The sequence below is a fragment of the Aotus nancymaae genome, unplaced genomic scaffold, assembly GCF_030222135.1.
Source record: "Aotus nancymaae isolate 86718 unplaced genomic scaffold, 86718_ANA_hifiasm-v0.15.2.pri h1tg000040l, whole genome shotgun sequence".
NCBI classification, from domain to species: Eukaryota; Metazoa; Chordata; class Mammalia; order Primates; family Aotidae; genus Aotus; species Aotus nancymaae.
Window position 1 is genome coordinate 126,500,377 of NW_026988454.1, and position 18,718 is coordinate 126,519,094.

The following is an 18,718-nucleotide window of genomic DNA, read 5'->3' on the forward strand; positions in this document are numbered from 1 at the left end:
CAGGCTGGAGTGCAATAGCACAATTGCAGCTCACTGCAACCTCCGTCTCCTGGGTTCAAGTGATTCTCATGCCTCAGCCTCCCAAGTAGCTGGGATTACAGGCACGTGCCATCATACCTGGCTAATTATATTGTTTTTAGTAAAGGTGGGGTTTCACCATGTTGGCCAGGGTGGTCTCAAACTCCTGACCTCAGGTAATCCTCCCACTTTGGCTTCCCAAAGTGCTGGGATTACAGGCATGAGTCCACATACCTGACCTCTTGTGAACTTTTATTTCCTGAAATATTAGGATAAACCTTATTTTGTAACTGACTGTCAGTATACCTCATAAGCAACCATATCTTTCTATTCATTCACTTTCCTTTTTTTTTTTTTTAAATAGAGTCGGAATCTCATTATGTTGCCCAGGCTGGTCTTGAACTCCTGGGCTCAAGTGATTCTCCCACCTCGGCCTCTCAAAATGCTAGGATTACAGGTGTGAGTCACCATGCCTGACCCACTTTGCTTTTAATTGTGTTGCTGCACTTTAGCTTGTGAACATTTTTTCATGTGCCTCCACCTATCAATTTGATCAAAGATGCCAGGTTTTCTCTATTCTGTCTACATTTAAGCTTGAGGACAAGCTCCCTTCTAGTTTTTATGCCTTTTAGAATAGATTTAACAGGAATTGCATTTTGCATTTTTCTTTATTAGAAGAATGCAATGGGATGAATTAGGTAACTCATGCTAATATTTCTAGGTAGAAGGATAATACAGGTGTATGCTCATTATGCTCATATGCTGTTTATCAAAAAGAGCTTATCCTTTTGAATCACATGGTCCTGGATTTCGGCCTGCCTCCAACACCATTGTTAGATGAACATGGAGAGTGTCTTTTGACTTGGAGTTGTAATTGCCTTATCTGTAGATGGCAAGGTTGTAAGGATGAAACTGCATTGAGTGCCTAGCCCACTACTGAGGTAAAATAAGTTTTCCGATGACTGCTTTATGTCTCGTGCTTCCTTCTTTACCTTAGATGGGTTTATCTTTGTCTTTTATGTGACATTTTTTTTAAATTTTATTTTTATTATTTTTTAGAGACAGGATCTCACTTTGTCGCTCAGTCTCTGGAGTGCAGTGATGTGATCATAGCTTACGGCTGTATTACACTCCTGGGCTCAAGGGATCCTCCTGCCTCTGCTTCCTGAATAGCTGAGACTGCAGGCACATGCCACCAAGCCTGGCTAATTTTTTTTGTAGAGACAGTCTCACCATCTAGCCCAGGCTGGGCTCAAGCAGTCCTTCCATGTTGGTCTTCCAAAGTGCTGGGATTACAGGCATGGGGCCACTGTGCTAAGCCTATATGACATTTCTTAATACTATTAGTATATCAAACTAATAGTTTTAGCTCATGTGTTAGTATTTCATTTTCATGTATATTTATGTGTGTGTATATATATATGCGGGGGGTAGAGTTTGGAGTATAGTCACCTGAGGATCAGGGTTGAATTATATTTAATTATTTGTATGTAACACCTGGTAAACTTAGGCACTCAAATTTTTGTTTTGATATTATTAGCCCTAGCTCTAGCTTAAGATTTCTGAGTTGAGAAACTTAGACTACTTGTGAGTATGTCTCAGAAGTTATGTTCAGATAAAATTAGATATGTAAAGGATTATGTCAATTTGCAAAAGAAAAAATCTTTCAGGAAAAATATATATGGAAAAGGTAGTGGGAGAAATTTAGCATTTATTGAGTTCCATTGTGTGTAGGTGCTAGAACTTAAAATAGTGTCTTGTTAAATCTTTGCATCAGATCTAACTAAGTGTGATAACTCTAGAAGGGATACAGGGATGACTGGAACACAGTCCTTTCCTTCAAGGGATTTAGGATTTCTTAAGGGAAATAAGTAAACAAACATGATTTTCTTCAGGCTTCTGTAACAAAGTACCAAAAACTGGGTGGCTAAACAACAGAAGTTTATTGTCTCACAGGCTAGAAGTCTAAAAGATGTCAAAGGGTCGATTCCTTCTGAGGGAAGATCTGTTTCAGGCCTCTTTCTTGCCTTGTATGTAGATGGCCATCCTTCTCCCTGTGTCTCTTCACATTGTCTTCCTTCTCTGTATGTGTGTGTCTCTCTACATCCAGATTTCCTCTTTTTAAAAGGACATCAGTCATATTGGATTTGGGCTCATCTTAACTTGATTACCTCTGTGAAGACCCACCCTGTATCCAAATAATGTCACAATCCCAGTTATTAGAGGATAGCACTCCAACGTATCTTTTTAGGAGGGGCTCAATTCAACCTCTAACACAGGCCTCAGAAGGCAGTTCCCTGAATTCGGAGATCTTAACCTTTCTCCACTCCCGAGACAGAAAAAACTAAAGTTTTACATGTAAGTAAACTAAAGTTTCAAAGGTGCTTCTTCCGATCAGCTTTTAGTCTCTCTCTAATTTTTAGGTTTTTTTTTTTTTTTTTTTTTTTTGAGACGAAGTTTCGCTCTTGTTACCAGGCTGGAGTGCAATGGCGTGATCTCGGCTCACTGCAACCTCCACCTCCTGGGTTCAAGCAATTCTCCTGCCTCAGCCTCCCGAGTAGCTGGGACTACAGGTGTGCGCCACCATACCCAGCTAATTTTTTTTTGTATTTTTAGTAGAGACGGGGTTTCACCATGTTGACCAGGATGGTCTCGATCTCTTGACCTCGTGATCCACCCGCGTCGGCCTCCCAAAGTGCTGGGATTACAGGCGTGAGCCACTGCGCCCGGCCCTAGTTTTTTATTTTTTAAGAGATGGAATCTCACCATGTTGCTCAGGCTGGCCTTGAACTCCTGGGCTTAAGTGATCTTCCACCTCAGCCTCCTGAGTAGCTGGGACTACAGGTGTATGCCACTACGCCGCATTTTATCGTCCTTTAGAGCCATAACTAAATCATTTCTAAGACCCCAGACATACCATCTTCAAATCAGTTCCTCTTTCTGAATTTCCATTTTCTGAAACCACCATTTTGAATCATTTCAGATAAATTCCAACATCTCTCACCTCCTTATTCAAATGTCACAACACTATTTAAAATAGCATGAGCACACTGTGTTCCCTTGCCCTACTTAATTTTTCTCTATAGCTCTTTTCATAACCTGACATTATAGAGCATGTATCTCCTAGAGATACTGAGATAGGACTTTGCTGTCCCAACTTTTGCTGTTCACAAGCTAAAACTTAAGAACCAGATAGGTTCAGTCCGATAAATTAGTGCTACTTTTTGTCACTTCATGCTAGAATGTAAACACAGTGAAGGCAGGGACCCTATACTTGCTCACAGCTGCATTCCCAGTGCTTAGAAAAAAGTACCTGGAATATCTACACTCAGTAAAACTAAGTAGAATAAATGAACAAATACTTGTCTGTTTATTTTCTTTTTACCTACAATTCTAAAATTTATGTTTAGGTATGCATTAACCACAGGATTAATATATCCTCACAAATTCCCTATGAGGTAGGTAACATTTCTGCCTTCATTTTACACATAGGGCGAGAGGTGCAGAGAGCTTCTTACACTAGCAGTTTATTCAGAGTTTTGGAGCTCTGGTAAACTGTGGAGCCAGGATCAAACTCAAGTCTCCTGACCATAGAGACCTTTGCTGTAACTATTACCTCTGCAGTGGTCTCCTGCATCTCTGCTTCTGGAACCCCTACATTTTACAGACCTTCTTACCAAAGGAATCTTTTTTTTTTTTCTCATTCTATAAAGATTAAATCATTTCCAAATCACTGTGAAAGGAACATGAGTAATTAACCAATTTTGTTTTCTACTATGTGCCTTAGTGATATCTCACTAAAATTTGGTATCTGACACAACAATAACATTTGCAGAATGTAATATTGTAGTGATTGCACTGAGGTTGATTGTTACAGACTATTAAATGGTTACATATTAATTATTTATATAGAACATTGGTCCGATAACGTAAAAATAGAGAACAGCATCTACAGATTTATCTCATTCAGTGTTCGGAGATAAAAGAGTTAACCATCGTTTCCATTATTTTATGCAGTAAGTCCTTGTTCACAATGAAATCTGATGGCAATTAAATTCTAGCCTTTTCCCCAGCTACTGGATGAAGAGGATGCTGAAGGCCATCACTATACAGCATACGGCAACATAAGGACTCTTCGTTTCACCAATTTGGGCACACTTCCAAAATATACCCAACAATCTAGTTTTATTTCTGTCCAGGAGGCTGGGTGCCAAGGATCGAATATAAGCACAGGTACAAATAAGCAGCACACAAATAAGCAGCAAGATTACAGTCAATAGACTCTGAAAATTGGTAATGGCAGACACAGCGAGGCCGGTAAGGCTTCAGCCACATCACCCTTCCGGGCTCCAGGCAGCCAAAGGAATCTTTCTAAAGCACTTCTTTTGTAGGGTCACTCTGATGGCTCCACTTCCATGTAAAGTGCTTCAATGCTTGATATTTAAGACTCTTCACAATCTAGTTCTGTTGGGGGCAGAAGTGTAATGGACTTTAACTGAAGAATGAGTAATAACTAAAGATGAGAAGAACTACCTTGTATGCATCCCTGTTCTAGGCATTTATCAGTGGCTGCAGGCTGGGCCTGGTAGTTCATGCCTGTAATCCCAGCACTTTGGGAGGCTAAGGCGGGCAGATCACCTGAGGTCAGGAGTTTAAGACCAGCCTGGCCAACATGGTGAAACCCCGTCTCTACTAAAAATTCAAAATTAGCCGGGTGTGGTGGCGCATGCCTGTAATCTCAGCTACTCTAGAGGCTGAGGCAGAAGAATCACTTGAACCCTGGAGGCGGAGGCTGCAGTGAGCCAAGATCATGCCATTGCACTCCAGCCTGGGCAACAGAGTGAGACTCCATCTCAAAAAAAAAAAAAAAGTTAAACTATCTATGCCAGGTTCTTCCAGTGTCAAGCATGCCTTCTTGTCTGTTTTCCCTAAGACCTCCCTCTTAAAGCCCTCTGACCTCTAACTCCAGTTCGCATTTTCCAAAACTAAACAAAAACGTCAACAAATTCTACACAAACACCAGGCTTGGTGGCTCACGCCTGTAATCCCAGCACTTTGGGAGTCCGAGGCAGGCAGATCACCTGAGGTCACGAGTTCAAGACCAGCTTGACCAACGTGGTGAAACCTCCTCTCTACTAAAAATACAAAAATTAGCTGGGTGTGGTGGTGCATGCCAGTTGTCCCAGTTACTCAGGAGGCTGAGGCAGGGGAATCATTTGAACCTGGGAGGTAGAGGTGTCTGCCACCATACCTGGCTAATTTTTGTGATAAATTAACTTTTAAAAAATATACATACTTTAAAAAATTTCTTTATTTCAATAGTTTTGTGGGTACAGGTGGTTTATAGTTATGTGAATGAGTTCTTTAGTGGGGAATCCTGAGATTTTAGTGCACTCATCACCTGAGCAGTATACACTGTACCCAGTATATAGTCTTATCCCTCACTCCCTTGCATCTTCTCCCCCACCCCAAGTCACCAAAGTCTGTTACATCACTCTGTATGTCTATAAGTCCTCATAGCTTAGCTCCCATTTATAAGTGAGAACATACAGTATTTGGTTTTCTATTCCTGAGTTACTTTGCTTAGAATAATGGCCTCCAGCTCCATTCATATTGCTGCAAAAGACATTTCATTCCTTTTCATGGCAGAGTTGTATTGTATTCCATGGTGTATAGATGCTGCATTTTCCTTACCTATTCGTTGATCAATGGGTACTTAGGTTGGTTCCATATCTTTGCAATTGAGAATTGTGCTACTATACTTTAAAAGTTCATTGCATGGTTACATTTTCGAATATGGTAAACATTTATAATGGAATATATTGATCAAGGGGCTGGAGTAGATGATCCTTTTAGCAATTACAGGTTTTACTTTACATGAACAAATTGATAATCAAATTAAAATAGATACAGGTGATTTATGCCCCTAATAAATATATTCAAACTACCTCTTGTTGGACATTTAGGTTTCTAATTTGTTCCAATAGAAAACACAGTAGAAGCCTTTTTAAGTAAAAGCTACAGGCTGGTTATGGTAGCTCATGCCTATAATCTCAGCAATTTGGTAGGCCGAGGCTGGAGAATCACTTGGGTCTAGGTGTTCTAGACTAGTCTGGGTAAAATAGTGGGATCCCATCTCTAAGAAAATTTAAAAATTAGCCAGATGGGGTAGTGTACATCTGTAGTCCCAGCTACTTGGGACTGAGGTGGGAGGATCACTTGAACTGAGGAGGACAAGGCTGGAGTGAGCTGTGATAGCACCACTGCACTGCAGCCTGGGGGGGCAGAGTGAGATCCTGTCTCAAAAATAAATGAACGAACGAATTAAAAGAAATAAATGCTACATAGTCCTCTGTCTCACCTGTTTCCTAGACATTGGCCTACCTTTTAAAGCAACTACTTTTACCCTTTGCTTTTTGTTTCATTATTTATTTATTTATTTATTTATTTATTTTTTGAGACGGAGTTTCGCTGTTGTTACCCAGGCTGGAGTGCAGTGGCGCGATCTCAGCTCACCGCAACCTCCGCCTCCTCCTGGGTTCAGGCAATTCTCCTGCCTCAGCCTCTTGAGTAGCTGGGATTACAGGCACGCGCCACCATGCCCAGCTAATTTTTTTGTATTTTTAGTAGAGATGGGGTTTCACCATGTTGACCAGGATGGTCTCAATCTCTTGACCTTGTAATCCACCCGCCTCGGCCTCCCAAAGTGCTGGGATTACAGGCATGAACCACCACGCCCGGCCCTGTTTCATTGTTTTTAATATTTCATTATTAATAGTTTTTAATTCATTATGTATAATATGTATCATATATAGTAATAGTTATTAATTCATTATTAATAGTTAGACATGCATATCTCCAGCATACTTATTGCTGTTCCTTGATTCATCAGCATTAGCTATTATCATAAATTCTTGTATGATTGAGGAAGATATAGTTCACTTGTACTCTCACTACTTTATCTCCCTCTTCCTCTCAATAAAGTACTATATTTAGACTAGTTTTCTAACAGCTTTATTGAGATAAAGCTTATGGCATTTGTATGCCATAAATTCACCCATCTAGTGTACAGTTCCACTGTTTATATTAATTGAGCGTGGTGTAATCTCACCATGATCTAAATTTAGAGCATTTTTATTCTCCTCTAAGAAAACTTCAAACCCATTAGTAGTCACTGCTTATCATTACTCCCTTTTCCCAGATCCTGGCAACCACTAATCTACTTTCTGTCTCAATGGATTTGCCTTTTCTGGACATTTCATATAAATAGAATCTTATGATTACGTGGTCTTTTGTAATTGGCTTCTCTTAGTACAATGTCAAGATTCATTCATGTTGTTATGGCAGGTATCAGTACATCATTCCTTTTATGTATAGATATATGAATTTTGTTTACTCAACAGTTGGTGGAATTTGGAGTATTTCCATTTTTTGGCTATTATGAATAATGCTGTATTTGTATATTCCGCCCTGCCCCCAGGAATCAGTCAGCATTTTACTTTATAGTACATTCATAAGTTGCTGCATTTCCAAAATAACTAGATCCCAGTCAGGTTAACACTGCTGGTAACAAAATTGTACTACTATGCATTGTGAACATTCATGTACAAGTTTTTGTGTGGATACATGTTTTCATCTCTTGGTATATACCTAGGAATGGAATTGCTGGGTCATATGGTAATTCTAACATTTAGCATTTTGAGGAATTAACAAACTGTTTTCCAAAGTGGATGTGCCATTTACGTTCTCACCAACGATGTTTAAGGGTTCCAGTTTTTTCACATCTTCACCAACACTTGTTATTGTCTATTTTGATTACTTTATAACTTTAATATACCTTGAGTAGGAAAGCTTAAAACCATTTTGTTGTCTGCTGTCACCCCACAACAATGAACAAGACTCCTGTGACCAAATGTGTGAGACTTTCTCTCCCACCATACACCATGCAATCAGTTCTGCAGCAGATACCAGCTAGGTGTCCTCTGATTCAGTTCAGTTCTGACGCCGTCTTCCTGGAGAACCCTTGGATTGAGGACTCACTCCCCAAGACTGCCCCTCCCCCATTTCCAGTGCCAGTTGCAAGCCCCAGGTTGTTTTACCTGTGCTTCTGATGAACTGGCTATAAATTGGGTTTCCCATGACACCCTCCTTGGGTTGAATTAATTTGCTAGAGGAACTCACAGAACTCAGGGCAACATGTTTACTGGTTTTTTTTTTAAATAAAGAATGTTACAAAGGATAGAGATGAATAGATGCATAGGGCCTAAGGTATGGGAAGGAGCACAGAGCTTCCATGCTTCCGTGCCCTCTCTGGGTGTACCACCCTCCAGGAATCTCTACTTATTCAGCTGTCTGGAAGCTCTCTGTACCTCATCCTATTCAGCCTTTCATGGAGACTTCATTGGATAGCTATGAGCAAAGCATGGACGACTGTGTAGAAATGTGATTGGACAAAAAGAGATCAACCTAATAGACTGAGTATAGAAACCCAGCAGGATCTGTCTGTTCAGAGTCTTGGCCTCTCTGCATCATTCCTTTCCTTAAGGTATGGCATAGGACCTCTGAAATGGGGATCTTACCAATCAGAATCAGATCAGGTAGGTCAGAGAATTTATTTATGGAAAGGCATGGGAGGATTACATTACTGCATTGGGAAGAAAAAGGAGCAGGTGAAGGAGGGCAGGAGAAGGTCAGAGAGAGATTCTGTTTTCTGAGGCCTGTTTTTGAGGCCTAAAGAGCCCCAACATTATAACAAAAAACTAATTAGGGCCATGGGAGTTAGGAGCCAGGAACTGTGTATGAAAACAACAAACGCACGCACGCATATACCTCAACCTTTATTTTTGGTTTCATCAACTATAATAGGCACTTTAACTTTGTAACATGAGAATATTGGTGGACTTTCTTTCTCTCCCAACTGCCCCTAAATTCTGTCTTTACAATCTTTACAAAGAACCTTTATGTTCTATTTTGTAGCCTTAAGTATTTCGTGAGGTTGGTTGATTTTGAAGTAGAAAATCAATAAAATGCATTTATGTTTTTTTGACTGGCTTGTGCCTATAAGTATGTAACTTTTTTTGTTTAGATTTTATTTGTTGGAATTTATATTACATCTTTCTCCCTTATGTTACTTTCTTTTTTTTTAATCATACTGTTAGATTCTTCCAGAAAGTATGTCTCAAGCATACTTTCTTGTCTTTTTTTTTTTTTTTCCCTGGGATCTCTCAGAGCCCTGTGGTCTCTTGCTCTAGGTCAGATTAAATGCATTTCAGGCCTTCTCTGTAGTTGCGCTCTTGGAATTTCCTGTTGGGCTCCTCTATTTTCGATCTTTAAAACAGACTCCTATGGATTCTATGTCTTCTCTCTCAGTTTTTTTCTTTTTTCTTTGAGACAGAGTTTCTCTCTTGTTGCCCAGGCTGGAGTACAATGGCGCAACCTCTGCCTCTCGGATTGCGCAATTCTCCTGCCTCAGGCTCCCAAGTAGCTGGGATTACAGACACGCACCACCACACCTGGCTAATTTTTTTTGTATTTTTAGTAGAGGCGGGGGTTTCACCATGTTGATCAGGCTGGTTTCAAACTCCTGACCTTGTGATCCACCCGGCTTGGCCTCCCAAAATGCTGGGATTACAGGCGTGAGCCACCACGCCTGGCCTTTCTCAGTTTTACTGCTTTTTTTCTTGACCTCAAGTAATTTCTTTAGACAAAATAAATGGGAGATAAGTTTCAGTGTCCATCTATATTTGAAAAACTTCTTTGCTCTCAAATGCTGTTTGAGACTTAGACTAGGTTTTTAAAAAATCCTTAGAATTTAGAACTCATTGCCTCATTGTCTTTTAGTGTACTAGCTTTCTGATGAGATAGATGATGACAGTCTAATTAGTGGCCTTCTAGCTTTTTTATTTCCTAGAAGCCTTTAGAGTCTTCTTTTTAAAAATTTCCCCAATAATGGTTTAAGTGGAGCTTCCATTCAGTCTCCAGAAGTTTCTTGAATTTCTTTAATAATTTTATCTCTTCTATTTTCATAAGTTTCTCTTTTTGCAACTCTGATTATTCAGATGTGGGAACTTCTGGATTGATTGTCTCATCTCTTTTTGAGCATTATTATCTTGAATAGAGATATTACGGGATAATGGTCGATTATGAGATAAGTGGACCATTTTTTTCCCTTCTACATTTAGGGAATGGTCAACTTTATTTTCTGAAACTTCTTTCTGACTACTCATCTTTTAGACTGGAGCATCATAGTCTATACAGAAATCAGCATCATTTAACATTTCTCTATTCATATTAACTAGTTTTTAAGTTTTGTCATTTTCATGAATGTATATCTCTTCTCTAGGGTCAGTTTTTTAATTGCTTATCTTGGTCTCTGTTTTTGGAGCCCTGGGCTCTCCTCAGATGTTCAGTGATCCTTAGTCACTTTTAATTTTTATGGACAAGGCATTAGAGACCTGATTGATAGCCCAATATCCCTGGCAAGGGTTTTTTTTTTTTTTCCTATTGAGACAGAGTCTCACTCTGTCACCCAGGCTGGAGCACAGTGGCATGATCTCAGCTCATTGCAACTTCTGCCTCCCGGGTTCAAGTGATTCTCACACCTCAGCCTCCCGAGTAGCTGGGATTACAGGCGTGTACCACCATGCCCTGCCAACTTTTTGTATTTTTAGTAGATACGGGGTTCCGTCTTGTTGGCCAGGCTGGTCTCAAGCTCCTGGCCTCAAGGGTTCCACTGGCCTCAGCCTCCCAAAGTGCTGGGACTACAGGCATGAGCCAGCTTTTTCTTTAGAGTAAATAGGTATGAGGCTACTTGTGTGATGTTTGGTCCTACTGAATGCCAGAATCTGGAAAACTTTACTCTGGGGTGCCATCATATCCACTAACAGCATTTGTTCTTTCCAGTTTATTTTGTTTTCCTTAGAGAATAGACCTCCCTTTTTTCCCCTGCAAGATAAATATAGCTTGTCTTCTGTGCAGTGTATGGTGTCAACTCCATTATACAAACCTTCAGCTAACCTCCCCCCACCCCTTTTTTTCAGAGACAAGGTCTCACTCTGTTGCCCAGGCTGGAGTGCAGTGGCACAATTGTGACTTACTGCAGACTCGACCTCCCAGCCTCAAGCAATTCTCCCACCTCAGTTCCCCGAGTAGCTAGGACTACAGGCATGCACCACCACACTCAGTTAATTTTTGTATTTTTTTTTAGTGATGGGGTTTCACCATGTTTCCCAGGGTGGTCTTGAACTTCTGGGCTCAAAGGATCTGCCCACCTTGGCCTCAGAAAATGCTGGGATTACAAGTGTGAGCCACCACTCCTGATCCCAAATTTATTTTCATTAAGTTTGAATCAGAGAATCTGTTTCAGAATTGTATCTTAATCTCAAATTGAAGAATGTTGTTGTTCCTTTGGACTCCTTTTTTTTTACTTTTGTTTTTCTTTTTCAGTCTTTCTAAGGTTCAATTCAGGTATCGGACTCCTTATTTCCACTTAGGAAAGTGGGCCAGTTTATTGCTAAATAGATTTCCCAAAGACAGGTCTTCAGTTACAATGCACATTGAATCAGGAAGTTTTATAACTAATTTTGTGAACCCTGGGGGATAAAAAAAAAATCAAGAATTGAGGAAGGTTGGAATGGCCACTAAAAATCTAAACCTAAATCATTAGTCATATCAAGATATTTCTTATGTCTCAATAGCTCAGTAATACCATGTAACTGGTTTTGCTATTAAAATGTTTTTCTGTTAAATTGGATCTTTTGAAAAAATAATCTGATAAAACAGATTGATGAAAAGGTAAATAAATACTAAAAAAATTAAAATTAAAATGTATTTTCCTCTAGCCATTGAAAGGAATGCTGTGTACCCTGCACTTTTTTTTTTTTTTTGATGGAGTCTTGCTCTGTTGCCAGGCTGGAGTGCAGTGGCGTGATCTTGGCTCACTACAACCTCCGCCTCCTGGGTTCAAGCGATTCTCCTGCCTCAATCTCACAAGTAGCTGGGACCACAGGCATGTGCCACCATGCCCAGCTAATTTTTGTATTTTTTAGTAGTGACAGGGTTTCACTATGTTGGCCAGGATGGTCTCAATCTCCTGACCTCGTGATCCACCTGCCTTGGCCTCCCTAAGTGCTAGGATTACAGGCGTAAGCCACCTCACTTGTCCTTTTTTTTTTTTTTTGACAGATTCTTACTCTGTTGCCCAGATTGGAATGCATTTTTAGTAGAGACGGAGTTTCTCTATGTTGGCCAGGCTGGTTGCAAACTCCTGGCTTCAAATGATCTACTTGCCTCAGCCTCCCAAAGTGCTGGGATTACAGGCATGAGACCCAGATGTACCCTGGTATTTTATGCTTAAAGAGACAGGCAACTAATAAATGTCAGAGCCTGAATGCAAATTTAGGTTTTTCTGTTGCTTGAACTTCTCAGTGCACAAAAATTGATATAACCAATTGATGACATATAGAGAAGGAAATCAATAAATATTTTTAATGCATTATAAAATGAAATATCATTTTTACCTATCAAATAAGCTTTCAGAACTTGATAGTACTTAAATACTAAAAGCTTATGTGTGGCTGGTGGGGATGTAACTTAGTACAACTTTTTTGGGAAACAGTCATACTACATAAAAATCATTAGAAGCATTCATGACCACTGACTGGAAAGAAATATTCCAAAATGTTAATAGTCGTTCTGATTAGGTATGTCTTAAAACACGTGTTTTCCAAATTTTCCACAATTAACATGTTATTTTTATAAATAGGAATGTTTCAACCTCTACCTACTAGTTTAATTTTAGGGAAATAATTCTGATTACAGAATAAAGATTATCCAAAAGTATTCAACAACTATTTTTATAATGAAAAATTAGAAACAAGTTAAATGTCCAACTGACCAAAATGTGCCAAACTAAGCGGTGATACTTCTAAGAGAGAAGCATGTTAAGATCTAAGAGATGCATAGAAATGGAAAAAGTTTATAATAGAAAAAGCCAGATGCAAATTTGTTTATATAGTATGTGATTACAGATCAATACTTTTATGAAGATACAGCAGCATATTCAAAGAAAATTCAGTAGTTTATCAGTGATTATGTTTGGATATTGAGAGTCAAGTAATTTTTCTCCTTTGTACTTTTTAATATTTTTCAGATTTTATTATGTATGATGTTTTGAAAAAGTATATTTTTCTAACATGAGGTAAAACTATAGCTAATGTTTTCCTAGGCTGCCACTTGGTAATATTCTGTTCATATTATCTGAAGGTTTAGTTTTTTATGGTGATGGTGGGATTTGATAACGTCCTATTTTCTTCTGTTCAAATGGAATGTGCATTTTTGTAACATTTCTTAGATCTGAAACGCAGCACCGAGGCTCTGCTCCCCACTCTGAGAGTGATCTACCAGAGCAGGAAGAGGAGATTCTGGGATCTGATGATGATGAGCAAGAAGATCCTAATGATTATTGTAAAGGTAAGTTCATAAGGAGATACAAAGGAAGACATGTTCCATTTATTTGCAATTTCTCATTTGGATGTTTGCTCTATGAGCATAAACACAGTTTTATTGCTGTTTACTTGTATCCTTTTCTCTAAAACATACAAAATAGTATTTGTTCTTAGTCTGACTTAATTTATCAAAGCCTAATTTTATATTAGATGTTTTTACCTTTTTCTTCTTTAAAAATTATAGTACATGCTTACCTTAGAAAATTTCAGAGCCATATTAAACAGAAAAGAAAGTAAAAGCCATTGGCAATGCTATCAGCCACATATAACCAGTGGTAACATTTTGGCATATAGATTTTTATAAAATACCTTCTTACTACTTTTTGTTCATAGTGACAGCTGATAAGTTAAACTGGAATTACAGACACTTAAGCGGTATCATCAGGTTGCCTGTTGTCTTTTCTGTTTCTTAATGGGACTTTCTATAGTCTTTGGGTAGGAAGATAAAATGAATGTATCATACTGTCTAAGAGAAGAATGTGGTCCTTCTTATTCTCAGCTGGCAAAGATAAATATGAAAATACTTTGATTCCTGCCACTGTTGGCAACTTTTTCAGGCCTTTCTCTGTTTTCTCTTTTTTATGGGTTTTTTTTTGTTTTGTTTATTGAGACAGTCTCGCTCTGTTACCCAGGCTGGAGTCCAATGGCACAATCTCAGCTCACTGCAGCCTCTGACTCTTGGGTTCAAGTGATTATCATGCCTCAGGCATCCACCACCATGCCTGGCTAATTTTCATATTTTTAATAGAGACAGAATTTCACCATGTTTACCAGCCTGGTCTCAAACTCCTGACCTCAATCCGCCCTCCTCTGTCTCCCAAAGTGCTGGGATTACAGGCGTGAGTCACCACGCCTGGCCTGTTTGTTTTGTTTTTATTTAAAGAAATCCTGTTTACTTGCTTGCTTTTTTTTTTTTTTTGCTAAATAAACAATTTATTATTCTGCCTCCTAAAAATCACCTGAGACTGTAATAGATACATATGTTTAGATAAACCTATTGGATTATTGAGAGAGAAGAATATTGTGATATACAATCTGTTTATTATTTGTGGATGAGGCTGTTGTAGGCTCAATCTAAATCATTAATCTTATTCACTAAGTTTTTTTTATAACATGAATTCAGTAATACTGTACGACTGATTTGACTACTAAGGTTTTCTTCTGTTGAGTTGATTTTACTTTTTATTTGATAAAAGGTATATAGATATTGAAAAACATGATGTGAAAATACCTTTTCTTGCCATTGTTTCTCATCCTGGTTTTTCTGATTATATTTCCCCTGTTTCTTCCAGGGGGTTATCATCTTGTAAAAATTGGAGATCTATTCAACGGGAGATATCATGTGATCCGAAAGTTAGGCTGGGGACACTTTTCAACAGTGTGGTTATCATGGGATATTCAGTAAGTTCTAGTGGTTCTGCAAAAGAATTCGTTAGATGATACCCAAATGTTTTTGTCTGATTTTCCGCTGCTGATCCAGGCTTCAGTCTGTCTCTAGCTTGATTCATTTATCAGAGTTTTGTTGTTGGCAGTAGTCTCTATATTCTTGAACAAATCACTTTTCTTTCATGAAGAATCAGTATTATATATCTCCCTCTGTACTTTAGAGACAAGAGTGATTAAATTAATGCCAGTAAATCTTTGGTCGTTTGCTTTTTTGTGATTTTTATCATTTTGTTTTCACCCAAATATTTCTTCTGGCTGCCTATGGGAAAATATTACAGTTTTTAAGCTTTTAGTTTTTGCCTGTATACGGATACACAAGACACTTGGAATTTGGTGGCATCTTTCCCCTTATTTATCCTCATTTTGCAGTTTTGCTTGGAATTCAGAGAGATACTCAAAGAAAGGATTTTAACTCAGAGGAAATGTTCAACAACTGAAATTATCTGAGAACAGATTTTTTTTCTTCCTGTAAATGAAATCTGGCTAGTTAGTGCCATTAACAAGTACAAATGTTTCCATAGAAGTAGCTTGTATGGGCTACAGGGAAACATGAAATCAATATTTGTCCATATATATATATATATATATATATATATATATATATTTTTTTTTAATTGTACTTTAGGTACTGGGGTACATGTCCAAAACATGCAAGATTGTTGCATAGGTACATACATGGCAATGTGGTTTGCTGCCTCCATCCCCCCTTTACCTTTATCTGGCATTTCTCCCCATTATCCCTCCCCAACCTCCCTACCCACTGCTGTCCCTCCTCTATTCCCCCGCAACAGACCCCAGTGTGTGATGCTCCCCTCCCTGTGTCCATGTGTTCTCATTGTTCATCAATACCCGCCTATGAGAGAGAACATGCGGTGTTTGTTTTTCTGTTCTTGTGTCAGTTTGCTGAGATTGATGGTTTCCAGAATATTTGTCCTTTTTAACCATCTTACTTATAGCTAAATCTTAGCTTCCTAAAGTAAGGGTAGGCTATGTAGTCTTAATTGCCTGTGTTTGTTTCTTAGGGGGAAGAAATTTGTGGCAATGAAAGTAGTTAAAAGTGCTGAACATTACACTGAAACAGCACTAGATGAAATCCGGTTGCTGAAGTCAGTGAGTATTAGATTATATAATGCAAAGAATTATAAATAAAGTTTCATTGAATTAAAACACACAAAGTGGAGACTCCTTAGCATGGATAATTTTTTCTATAAAAGTCTAGTATCCTTAAAGAAGTAGAGGAAGACAACAATATTTACAGATTCCATGCATATAGTAGGGAACTGGTGGGAAATGGTATGATTAGAATTCTTCTTATACACATTAACCCATAAAAACCTTTCAAATTAATAAAAATATTCACTGAGTGTGTTTTATAGGCCACATAGCACTGTCATAATGTTCTTCTTTCCTGCTGTGGTTAAAAGGAAAATTATGTAAATAAATGTATAGCATCTTTTTTGTTTTGTTTTCAAATATGTTATGGAATACATAATGTAAAAATACTGTATTTTGCTGATTCTATTTATACCTGGAAACTGAGATAAATTTTATAAAAAATGTATTTTTAGTTGTGTTTTAAATTAGGAACATGCCAATGTAGTAGAAGGAACTTAAACTCAGATTAGAAAACCTGGGTTTAGTTTGCCTTTACCCTGGTATGTCCTCCATGTTACCATTTTTTTCTTTCTGGTTTTTTTTTGTTCATAGAGTGAGAATGTTGCACCAGGAGATTTCTATTGCAGTACTTTTTTTTTTTTTCAAACTCCTGGCCTCAAGTGATCTTCTTGTCTTATCCTCCAGAGTAGCTGGAGTTACAGGCACAAGCCACTGCACCTGGCTTAAGACAATACTTTTCATAATGTCCGTTTGTGACAAGATAAGGAACCTTGCTGTTTTCTTCATTGAGAAAGTTTTTCCTTGAAAAAAAAAAAAGTCAGCTGGAAAAAACTGGTTAGTGCTGTGGTTGATTTGCATCCTGTAAAAGCTTCTTAGTTCCTCATAACCTGGTAATCAGCAGATAACTTGGAGACCACACTTTGATTGGTATCAGGAAGGAAAATAGTTGAATTAGAAAAACAGTTCCTGGCCGGGCACAGTGGCTCACGCCTGTAATCCCAGCATTTTGGGAGGCCAAGGCGGTTGGATCACGAGGTCAAGAAATTGAGACCATCCTGGTCAACATGGTGAAACCCCGTCTCTACTAAAAATACAAAAAAATTAGCTGGGCATGGTGGCGCGTGACTGTAATCCCAGCTACTCAGGAGGCTGAGGCAGGAGAATTGACTGAAGCCAGGAGGCGGAGGTTACGGTGAGCCGAGATCGCACCATTGCACTCCAGCCTGGGTAACAAGAGCGAAACTCCATCTCAAAAAACAAAAAAGAAAAACAGTTCCTGTTGGTTGTATTTTCTCTTATGAATTGACTGTTTTAAGTTTTTCTCCATTAAAGCTATTGAAATTTTAGTATGTTTTAAAAATAGATTTATGTGAGCTCTTTCTTGGAGTTAATTTACTGTAAGTATTCTTCCCCTACTATTTGGCTTATTTCCATGCTTTACCTTTTGCTAAATACCGTCTCTTCCCCACTGCAGGTTCGCAATTCAGACCCTAATGATCCAAATAGAGAAATGGTTGTTCAACTACTAGATGACTTTAAAATATCAGGAGTTAATGGAACACGTATCCTTTTAAAAATATATTTGAGAATAAACCATCCAAATCCCAAAGAAAGGAACTAGATATGTTGTGTAGATGGTCGTGGTGTCTTTTCTCAAGGCAAATGATAATAAAATTACCTCTTTCATTGTACACTTCTGAACACAGATCTGAATTATGTCTAATTTTGTGTGGTATGACTTTTCAGGATATTGCTTTAAGCTTTTTTCCCTTTTAGGCAAATTAAACCGAAGTCAAACCTTTAGAAAATAACCTTGTATCACTAAGTAAAGATTCTATAATCTTTGTCAATTAGCGCAGAAACTTTAAGGGAAGTAATTGAAAAATACTGGGTAAGCGGGACACAGTGGCTCATGCCTGTAATCCCAGCACTGGGAGGCCAAGGTGGGTGGATCACCTGAGGTCAGGAGTTCAAGACCAGCCTGACCAACATCTCAAAAAAAAAAAAAAAAGTTATCTGGGCGTGGTGGCAGGTGCCTGTAATCCCAACTGCTGGGGAGGCTAAGGCAGGAGAATCGCTTGAACCTGGGAGGCAGAGGTTGCAGTGAGCCGAGATCGTGCCCACTGCATTCCAGCCTGGGCAACAGAGCCAGACTCTGTCCCAAGAAAAACACTGGATAAACAAGAATTTAAGGTATGATTGTATTTATTATATTAGGCCTCAACTTTGAAGAGGCTGTGAATGCATGTTTAGAGTCTAAAAGGGTGTGATTGTTCACGTGCTGTTAGAATGAAAAAACTGACTTGTTTAATGTTTTTATCTGGATTTTTAGAATTGTAGAATTGGAAGGAACCTTAGCTGATTTTCTTCACAGGTTACTATCAAAATGACTTGCAGTGAGCTAATTGAAAGATCATTGCTTCTTCTGAACCACAGTTTAAAAAAAAAAAAAAGGTTATTGCAACAGCTATGCTTCTAACAGTCAATCAGATTTTTCAGTAAAAGATGAAGTGGAATCTTACTTAGATTGGAGAATCTAAAATTACCTATTTATAAGCTATTTTAAAGATGTATACCATCCTGGCCAACATGGTGAAACCCCGTCTCTACTAAAAGTACAAAAAATTAGCTGG

The 18,718-nt window shown here is 38.5% G+C and overlaps 2 protein-coding genes across 2 annotated transcripts in view; one reads left to right on the forward strand and one right to left on the reverse strand.

Moving 5' to 3' along the window:
* Positions 1-18,718, forward strand: part of SRPK1 (SRSF protein kinase 1) — an 83,718-nt gene that overhangs the window by 18,506 nt on the left and 46,494 nt on the right. The window contains 4 exon segments of the mRNA XM_012461594.2: positions 13,370-13,488; positions 14,816-14,924; positions 15,992-16,079; positions 17,560-17,647. Of these exon segments, the coding sequence (XP_012317017.2) occupies positions 13,370-13,488; positions 14,816-14,924; positions 15,992-16,079; positions 17,560-17,647 (404 nt within the window).
* Positions 4,092-4,562, reverse strand: LOC105723516 (protein kish-A-like). The gene is made up of 2 exons (XM_064361251.1): positions 4,552-4,562; positions 4,092-4,341 (listed from the first exon to the last, which is right to left on the reverse strand). The coding sequence occupies exons 1-2, from the start codon at positions 4,560-4,562 to the stop codon at positions 4,092-4,094; spliced, it is 261 nt and encodes an 86-aa protein (XP_064217321.1).